General features: G+C 48.0%; 1 protein-coding gene across 1 annotated transcript in view; it reads left to right on the plus strand.

The window, feature by feature from the left end:
• The window catches only part of LOC106986632 (complement C5), a 91,494-nt gene extending 83,924 nt beyond the window's left edge, over nt 1–7,570 (plus strand). Inside the window, exons 40-41 of the mRNA XM_015084812.3 lie at nt 48–186; nt 768–7,570. Of these exons, the coding sequence (XP_014940298.2) occupies nt 48–186; nt 768–906 (278 nt within the window). The 3' untranslated portion in view covers nt 907–7,570. The remainder of the gene's footprint in view (nt 1–47; nt 187–767) is intronic.
• The last annotated feature ends 2,895 nt before the right edge of the window (nt 7,571–10,465 follow it).

The following is a 10,465-nucleotide window of genomic DNA, read 5'->3' on the forward strand; positions in this document are numbered from 1 at the left end:
GACGTTATAACATGAATGTGATAACCTTACATGTGTGTGCCTCTCAGGAGAAGCTGTTGCCCAGAAAGACTCTGACGTCACCTTCATTAAAAAGGCAACATGTGCTAACGCTGATCTGGAAAAAGGAAGACAATATTTGATTATGGGTAAAGAAGCCCTCCAGATAAAATACAATTTCAGTTTCAAGTAAGTCATTTTGGAGTCCCTCTGATCTTTCCTTCAAAACTAGGTGTAATTTATTCTTAAATACACTATATGTTTCTCATGTGTCCTGCTGTTAACCAACAAACCATTAGGAGCATAAATAAAATAATGTGAATTTACACTTGACCTTAGCCAAAAGGCCAAGAAGCAATGAAACAATGAGAATTGGAAACAAAGAACTACTTATAACCATCAGGGTAGCTGGGAACTCACTGATGGATAAACCTAGTGAGCACCTGGGTGTGTAGGTGTTTCTGAAGGCGCCCCTCCGACCCCCTCTCCGCCACATCTGCCCCCTCAATAAGTTCTCAGACTGTTCTGTTTGTAAAGAGGGAGATGTTTAAATATGCATCTTATGATCTCTTCTTAAAAAAATAGATCTTGAAACAGATGCCATTCCCACCTTTAATCGTGGGGCCCCAAGCAGCTTCACGAGATTTGAGGGTTTGTGGCCCTTCCCAGGGGGAGGCCGGCCCAGCAGAGTCTGGCTGACACATGGGGTGAGCAGCCTGAGTGCCTTTGAATTGGGCTCTTCGCTATTCATTTTCCTTTTTTCTCGGCAGGTACCTCTACCCTTTGGATTCGTCCACCTGGATTGAATATTGGCCTACAAACGCAATGTGCCCATCATGCCAGGCGTTCTTGGCTAATTTAGATGAGTTTGCTGAAGACATTTTTCTAAATGGCTGCGAAAACCCCTGAGGAAGTTCAACCATGTAGGGTTTTCGCTGTGGACTCCTGTTGTGGAAGTGTCTTCCTTTTCTTTTGTTTCTTCTTCTTCTTCTTCTTCTTCTTCTTCTTCTTCTTCTTCTTCTTCTTCTTTTTAACATTCACAGCTGGTCTTATTTGGAAAGCTCACTTTACTTAGAATTAGTGGCACTTTGCTTTTAGTAGAGGATGATTTTAAGAGCTGTAACTTTCTGAAATAACACGGCCTTAGGGGGCATGGAGACAGACACCCGTTCCAAGGTTATCGGACACCAGAAGCAATAAAAATTGGACCACCTCCTAAAACCTACCGCTCAGGAATGTCTGCCGGGGACCAAAGAATAGCCCCCATTGAAATGGAGTATCTTACAATAACATAGCCTTTGCTTGAAAGAAAATACCGAGGGGCAGAGAGCTGGTCATTAAAACCTGACTTTGCTTTCAAAATGTGGGAAAAAGCGAAGAGGCCTATTATTTTATGCGAGGCCGGCTGGACCCACACAGATGGGCAAGTTGAGAGGCAGAGACCTGAGAAGGCCCAGCCTCAGAGTCCTCAGCAAACTGAGAAGGTGGGAGCATTTGCCCCTGTGGCTCCCCTTCCCCCCGTGGGGGTCCCACGACTCCCTCCGCTCCCTCCCAGCACCTGTCCGTTTCCCCCAGGGTCTCCCTCAGCAATAATCACCCTGGGAGGCAGCCCGCAGTGCAGCACCTGGTGAGGAGAAGCCAAGTGGTGATCAGGAGACCTTCCTGCTGGGCCCTAACCAGGTCTTGGAGCCGTGTTTGAGCTTTTCTAAAAGAGGGTCTATAACAGGATGTTCATTTCTTTTTTTTCATGTCTAGTTTTTGAGAGAGAAAGAGAGAGACAGAGCACAAGCAGGGGAGGGGTAGAGATGGAGGGAGACACAGAATCCGAAGCAGGCTCCAGATTCCGAGCTGTCAGCACAGAGCCCGACACGGGGCTCGAACCCACGATCTGAGAGATCATGACCTGAGCCAAAGTGGCCCGCTTAACCGACTGAGCCACCCAGGTGCCCCTAAGTGACCTTTAGGTCTTAGGAAAGAATTTTCCCAATAGATTCCCATTTAATGTCTCAATAATCTCACAAGGTACAGGGATTATTATTATCCCCAATTTATGGAGGAGGAAATGGAAGCTCAGAAAAGTGAAGCAATTTTCCCAGCCTGGTAAGGGGCAGCAGTGGAGGCCAAGCCCCAAGGCTTTCCCTCTGTCCAGACACATCCCTCTTCCACATCATGACCATCACATTGCTTGTCAGGTTTCATTTTCTAAGACCAAGGTAGGATGCAGTTGGAGTTTCTTAGGTATAGTTTAACGAACTCCATTGAAATCTCACCAGGAAACAGGAAGATAAACTCTGGCTGTAACAGTAACAGTGACTGTAACACATTCCCTTTTCGTAAAATCTGCATTTTACCAGTTAGGCAGAACTACACGAGGCTTGCAGTGTGCCTTGTAAGGAATACTAAGATTTTCCACTTCCAGGAGCTGAGAATTTATTTTCGTTAATGTCAAGGCTCACATTGTGGGCACTCCCTTGGCAAAAACAACCATGCCCCGACTCTCTGCCAGCAAGGGATGAGGCCCCCCTCCGGAGCTGACCTGAAGCGTCTCCTGTCCCCCTCCTGCCAAATGCAGGATGTATGGAGCCGACCGCTGCAGTGCTGGGAGGCACGGGTCTCTCTCTTCCCCAAGCACTGTGGCAAATAGGTTGGGCCACAGTGGCCTAATTAACCCACGATACCTCAGAGCTTTCAAACATCAAATCAAAACTTTCTGAGTTAGCCCGGCACCCTTTAGAAATCCACCAGCATACTTCTTTAGTGAGGCTTTCACAACCCCCCAAACAGGCTGTGGTCCCTGCTCCACCCTGAGCAGCTCTTCCAAGGCACTTGCAACTATGTCTCCAAGCAGGTATATTGTTTATTCAGCGTGGAGCTTCCTAGCTCCACCGTCAGCTCTGTGTGGGCAAGTCTGGATCTGTTCTGTTCACCCCTGTCTCTGGTGCCTGGCACAATGCTGGACGTGTCACAGGGACTCATTAAGTGTCTGTGGATTCCCGCTGAGTATGGGGCATCAGAAAGCCCAAATTCTAGTCTTGGCTTTGCCCCTGCAGGGACTTGGGACAAACCTTCTCATCTCTTTGGTGGTCTGTAAACAAGGGAGTGGAACATTCAAACGCCTTTCTACAGCTCTAAGAAGGTATCTCATAATCTTATGTTGGGAAACAGAAAACAAAACCACATGGCATGTAAGCAAGGCATGTATTTCTTTCTGGAAGTAGGAAGGGAGCTCAGAGAAGTGAGTGTGTGAGCTAGAGGGCTTTCCGCGGACCTCCTAAAGACCGGGCGGGATTTGGGTAGGGAGAGGGAGGCAGAAGGATCTTTCTGGTTGAAGGGAAAAGCATAAGGCAGGTTTCCACTGGAGGCAGTAAGAAGATTTAGATGCTACAAACGAACGCTATTCATTTTAATGGCTAGATGTTTATTTTTTTTTTTTTAAGTTTTTACTTTAATTCCAGTTAGTTAGCATACAGGGTTATATTAGTTTTGGGTAGGTGATATAGCGATTCAGCTATATGTTTGTGTTAACATATATTAGAAAAAATACAACTAGCACCTCAAAACCACGATACACAATTTTTTTCAAAAATAAATGTGTCTGTCAAAAAATAAGTCTATTTAAGGAAAAGTTTTAAGTAAACAAAAGTATAGTTTGTTCTTGGGAAAATCATGAGGTTGGCATGCACAAGATTGACGTTTAGGAAACTCTGTCTTAAGAAAATATGTGGAATTGACAGTGTGCCAAGCTTGAGACAGGCAGCCTCACTCCATTTTCCTCAGTGAGGAATCCTGAGCCAAAGTCATGTCCAGTCTTACCTCCCAGCCCCAATGATGCTAATTTATTCAGCAACATCCAACAAACATGCCCTGATTGGTAATTGTAGTCTAAGCCCAACTCTAGGCGCTTGGTACCCAGATCCCCACCCTGATGGAACTTCGATCCCGAATGGAGAGACACATCATGAACAGTAAAGACAATACCTGGGCACCTGGCCCTGACTGTCTGAAGGGGATAAGAACTATGAGGAAAAGAAAAGGAGAACAGAGTAAGGGAGCTGAGGAGTAGCTGAGGAGGGGTTTCCATTATCAATAGAGTGGTCTGGTCAGAGTGGGCTTCAAAGTGAGACGTGAGCAGAGGCTTGGAGGTGACGGGAGAGGGAGCCAGGTGGCCACCTAGGGGAAGAGTGTTCCGGGCAGAGGGAGCACTGAGTACCCAGGCCCAAAGCAGGAGCAGGCCTGGTGTCTTACAGGAAGAGCAAAGAGGCTGGTGTAATAGAAGGAGAGCGAGGCATAGGGGAGGTGGGTGGAGATGAGGCCAGAGACCGCATAGAGACCAGATCAGGCCTGTCGCGGACAGGGTATTTGCTTTCCGCTTTACTCAGAGGGAAAGGGGAGCCATTGTGAGGTTTTGAGCAGAGGAGTGCAGCAGGAGGCCACTGTTGTAAAACAGACAAGAGATGTTGCGTCAACCAATCGAAGGAGGCAGAGGTCATTGGCTCTGCAATGAAAGAGAACACACAGCACGGGAACCATAGAGCTTCTCAGAAAAGGATGTTAGATAGGACTTATTACAGGATTTGGGCTTGTGGTGCATTATTTTAGGGAGGGTTTAAGGAAGGAAGGCTTTGCTCCGGATTGGACGCTGTCAGGAAGCAGGAGTAATCTGCTTTACTTCCATAAGCCTCTGTCTTCACATCTGAAAAATGGGAGCACTCAGATTTCTTATCTAAGTGGAAGGAAAGGAAGTAGCAGTCACTCACATTAGCCAGGAAAGGGGGAGGTGTTTGCTTATTTTTGTGGTTTGGATACTGTTCCCATTTTCTGCTCAAACATGATTATGGCAAAGTTTAGGCTTTTTTTTTTTTTCTTTTTTCCCATGTTGATCCATTTTGTGTGATGTTTGTGTTCTGTGACATCAGACACAGACAACAGGATGGCCTGACTCTGAATACCAGGTCAACTCCTACGGTCACCAAGCCCAGCTACCAATCCAGCACCCAGCTGTCTTCTCTCGCATAGACTCTTTCCTAGAAAATGCACATTCACAAACAGTGCCCAGATCTGCGTCCGATTCCAGGAGCCCCTGTGAAAGTCCACGCGTGGGCCCGACGCCTGCCTCAGGAGCCGGGATTTCAGCTGCCCGATGGGAGAGGCTCTCAGAGACATAAGGCAGCTCCGTGTCATGTTTGCATAGGTTTCTCTGCTCCTGAAAACAAACTGATTCTGCACGCTTGGTGTCATGTGAGAAATGAGTCACCAGGGACATGATCTTTAACTCTGATGGGGAGATTGAAATGTGGCTTTATGGTTCTGAATCAGAAAGGAATTGAGGAGGAAGGAAGGAAAGAATGAAAGAGAGAGGGTGGAGAAATGCAGGAAGGGGAAGGGAAGGAGGGAGGGAGGGGTTTGTTTTAAGACAAGATGAGAACTCCATTTCTAAGAACCTTCTGGATTCTTCTCAGCTGGCAGGGTCCCCACCCTGACAGACATGTTGGCAGAAGCAGATCTGTTCCTTGGAACACAATGTCCACTCCTTCACTGTTTCCATCATTATAATCAGATATGTGTGCATAACACACACAGAGACTCACGAATTATATGATCTGAAATGTCCAAGCCAGGAAGGACCTAGAGCCCATCGCATCCAATTCCTTCATTTTCACCTGGGAAAACAGGCCCAGAGGAGCAGCCTGCTGGTGGTCAGAAGGCTGTTAAGTGGAAGGCCTGGGACACCAGCCCAGGGCATCCGACTCTTAGCCCAGCGTTCTTTCCGCCACGCAGATGAGGGGCGGTTACAAAGAAATTGATTTGGGCTCCCTCCAGAGAAGCATTTTCTTCCAACCAGAGCCCTTCAAAGACAGAGTAGGCTCTGGTGGAGGGACCAAGTGTCCCATCACTAGCCCCTTCCGGGAGTGTTACAGGAACCATTCGGTGTGGGAGGTCTGCCCTGAGGATGCCCACTGTGCCTTCGGCTCGGAGAGGTCATTAGTAGAAACGAAAGCATCTGCTTTACTTCCGTAAGACTCTGTCTTCACATCTGAAAAGCGGGAGCACTAAGAATTCACCCTCGGGAGGATTTCTGCGAGACTTCAGCGGGAGAGCGCACAGAAAGTGATGCGCACAGGGCCTGGCATGACGAATGTAACTTGGGGTGGCTAAGAACACATCCCTGGCACGCCACGGATGGTGACGTTAACACGTTTCTTGCCCGGCGCCACACTGATTGCATTTCGTGGAGCACCTATCGACATTTCACGGCCCTGGGATGATTGCCACCATTCTTACTTTTAGGAAGGAAACAGCCGAGGGTCTGGGAGGCTGCGTTGCCCTAGGTCACACACCTTCACAAGTGGTCGGGCATCTTTTGGGCCCCGGGGCCCAGGCTCTTAGCCACCGAGGTACACTCTTCCCTCCTGTTGGGGCCTGGTGTCCCCTCCCACCAGCTGTGCCTCACCGGTCAGCACAGGTCAGAGCCCCCTGTGGGGCCCAGGGCTAACAGTTTCAACAGAGGAGATGTGAGAAGTCAGGACTATCCTAGAAAGAGGGTTTTCTGTTTGGCGGGAGTTGGGGTGGTCAGGGGTGTGTGTGTGTGTAAGAGACAGACACAGGACCTGTTACCAAGGGGAAGTAACTATGGTGAAGAAGTGGAACTGCTGTTGTTTGTGACCTCGGGAATGTTCCTGAACATTCTTCTGTGAAGACAGAGTGGCATTGTCAGCCTCGGAGGGTTTCGAGGATTAGAAATAGTACCTCAGTGCCAGCCCAGGGAACACAGTCTGTGGTGGCCAATGGCAGCCAGCCGGCTGTGGGGTTTCTACCCCTCGTAACTCTCTGTGCCTCAGTCCTCTCTTTTGGAAACGAGGTGAGCCCTTCTCCTGGCTCAATCTACAGGGTGGTTGCAGGATGAAATCAGATCAAACACATGAAAGAATTTATAAGCTGTAGGATTTTGAATAAATATGGAAATAGCATTAATAATCAAAAGCATCTTTGTGCTAAGATGCCAGAGGCAGAGGCTGCCTGACGTGCTTTTAAAAGACTGGGAAGGGCTGTGCTGTCTTAAAAAGCCGTCTCCCCCAGGGCCTCAAATTTTCCTGTTTGGGCTTTATTCCTTTGATCCGAGAGGCTGTCTTAGGTCAGCATCCCCATCACCCTGTGGAAATGCAGATTCTCGGGCCTCACCTCAGGCCTACTGAACAGAAACTCTGAGTGGAGCCAAGAAATCTGTATTTTAAAAAGATCTCCAGGAAAAGCAGAGGCACATTAAAGTTTAAGAGGAATTGTTTTGGAGCTCGTGGAAATGCGGGCTCTGATTCTGTAGGTCTGGAATGGCCCTGAGATTCTGCGTTTCCCAGATGATGCCTACAGTGCTGGTTCTCAGACATAGCAAGGTTCTAGAAGTGTCCCATAAAGTCAGGATTTTTGCATGAACGGAAGCAACCCCTTAACAGCCAACACTTTAGTTAAGAGTAATGGTGCCTGGGTCTTTCAGGAATGGGTTGCAGGAAAGGCTGAGGGATTCTGGCAGCCAGAGAAACACGAGGCAACAATGAGAGATCTTAAGAAAAAAAGAGAAGGTAGGGGGTCATCAAGGGAAACGTAGGCTACCCTTGTGGAATGTGTTCAGGGCAGATCAGAGCATTCATTAAATCCATTCGCTCACTAAGTGCTATCTATACGTTAGGCACTGTCTGTGCTTTTTGCATTCATCAACTCACTTAATCCGCTAGAAACCCAACGAGGCCGGTACTTTCATTATTACCATTTTACAGAGGGGTAAACTGAGGAACAGAGAAATTAAGAAATTTGCCCATGATCACTCAGCTCGTAGGTGGTGGAGGCGGGATTTAGAACTGAGGTAGCCTCACCCATTAGCACTAGACTCTTCTGCCTCAAATATAGCGTCTGCCATCAGGAAGCTCACAGTCGTCCCGTGAGGAATAAGAGCTAGGAGGAGTAATGGCCAACACTTGGATGACGCCGACTATGTGCCAGGCACAGTTCTGAACGCCTTACACACATCTGCTATTTTAGCCCTTGCAGCAATTTTAGGAGACAGGGCAGGGCACTGCTGAATGGGCCCGGCTGTGTGCAGAACTGTGCAAAGCAGGTGCACAGACGCCGAAAGTTCCAGACTCCAGGTTCTAAGAAGAAGAGCTCCAATCCAGGAATAACCTTTGCAAAGGGGCCTCCAGTATACCGGGTGCAAGCCCCACTGTGTGTGCTCGGCTTCCACACCCTCTCCGCTTCCCGACCTGGCCTCCAGTACTAGGCCCCGCTGTACCAAAAGGCAGGTGTAACTGCCAGCTACTCCGCTCAGCCTGGCTCCTGCAGCTGCACCCAAGTTCATGCAGCGGGTGAGGCCCCCTGCGTGTGCGGCTCCAGGCAGGTCTGTAGAGCCAGGCTGTTGACCCTCCTGGAATGGGTGGCCCGCTGAATGGTTGGTCCCTGCTGCCGCTGAGGCCTGACCCACCCGTCCATCCCTGCCATCCCAACTTGTGTCTCACGCCCTCCGTCCCTCCCTCCCCCACACACCAAAAATCACTACCTTGGCATTTGGGATTCAAAAAGTTGCCTAACAAATGAAAACTGACCTTACATCTTTGCAAACCACTTCTGGCAATACATTTTATGAGCCAAAATATGTTTCTATCCCTTGATCCAGGAATCCTCCTCCTCTTGGATTATTTATAATAAAATAAATTTCCAAAAGTGGGTAGGGAGAGGGGGAGTTCATACACAAAGATCTCCTGTGCGGGATTAATTATTCACTTGATAAATATTTATTGAGTTCCTCCTGTGTGCCAGACACAGTTCTAGATGGTGGAACCAAGATAAACAAGGTCCCTGCTCTCCTAGGAATGACATTTTAACTGTGGAAAAAGACAATAAATACCTACATAAATGAGAAAAATAATCTATTTACAAAATTCTCTGCAGAGAATTAAAATAAAGGTCTGTGGTAGAGAATAACTCGGTGGCTGCTTTTGATTAGGCGGCCAGGGATGGTCTCTTAAATGTCACTAGATAAGATGACCTTTAAGCTGAGATTCTCAGGACAGGAAGGGGCAGCCATATGAAGGTTCAGAAGAGAGTATTCCACAAAAGGAGGCCAGTGTTCCAGGGAACTGCAAGAAAGCTGATCAAAGAAAGCAAGTGATCCAAAATGATTTCGGAGGAGGGGAAAGGGCCAGATCAACAGGATGTTGCAAGCACGGGTGAGGTGTTTGAACTTTGTTCAGTAGATAATAAATACTAAGCAAGGGCATGAGACCAGATTGTGGATGAGAAAGGGGCAGTTAGGAGCTCTTGCCGCTGTTCCCGTGAAAAGGGATCGTAGCTTGAACCGGCATGGTGGAAACGGAGAAGAAGAGAAGTTGATGGATTTGCGATATTTTTGGAGGCAGGGCTAGAGGGTTTGTGGAAGGAATTGGGATGGGGTGATGAAGGCAGAGAAGTCAGGATTACTCATGGAGCCTCGACTTGAGCTGCCACAGGTACCAATTATACCGTTGGGAAGACGGGAGAAGATCAAAATTTGGGAAATGAGAAGGGAAGACGTTATGGGTTGAACTGTGTCCCCCTCAAAAAGCCACCTAGGTGGCTCATTTGGGTGAGTGTCTGACTTCTGGTCAGGTCATGATCTCATGGTTCGCGAGTTTGAGCCCCACATCGGGTTCTCTGCTGTCAGTGTGGAGCCCGCTTCAGATCCTCTGTCCCCCACCTCTCTGCCCCTCCCCTGCTCGCTCGCTCTCTCTCTCAAAAATAAACATTAAAGAAAAAAAGAGAGAGTGAGAGATGTTGAAATCCTAACGCCCAGCACCGCAGAACGTTACCTTATTTGGAAATCGGGTTATTGCAGATGTAACTAGTCAGGGTAAGATGAGGTCCTGCTGGAGTAGGGTAGGCCCTTTCTCCAACATGCCTGGCGTCCTTAGAAGAAGAGAGAAATTCAGACACAGAGACAGACACACAGAAAGGAGAAGAGCATGTAGAGACCCTGACACTTGAGGAGAGCCAGCCACATGAGGAGGGGGCAGAGATTGGAGTGAGGCATCCATAAGTCAAGGGATGCCATGAACTGCCAGCTCGTCATCAGTGGACAGGAAAAGGCATAGCAAAGGTCCCCCCTCAGAGCCCTCGGGAGGAACCAATCCCACCGAGACCTTGATTTCAGACTTCTCATCTCCGGAACTGCAGAATACATTTTTGTTGTCTTAAGCCATCCAGTTTGTGATACTTGGCTATGGCCCTAGGAAACCATACAGAAGAGAAGTAGGATTTCTGCTTGTTATGTTTACACGAGAAGCCTTTTAGACACCCACGTGGAGTCACTGAGTAGCCATGGGATATACGCGTCTAAGGCTGCGGTCTGTAAAGTAAGGCACCGGCCTTTATACTTTATACGATATAGCTTTATGTATATACATATATATATATATATATATATATATATATATATGTACTTTAT

The sequence above is a fragment of the Acinonyx jubatus genome, chromosome D4 (assembly GCF_027475565.1).
Source record: "Acinonyx jubatus isolate Ajub_Pintada_27869175 chromosome D4, VMU_Ajub_asm_v1.0, whole genome shotgun sequence".
Taxonomy (NCBI): domain Eukaryota; kingdom Metazoa; phylum Chordata; class Mammalia; order Carnivora; family Felidae; genus Acinonyx; species Acinonyx jubatus.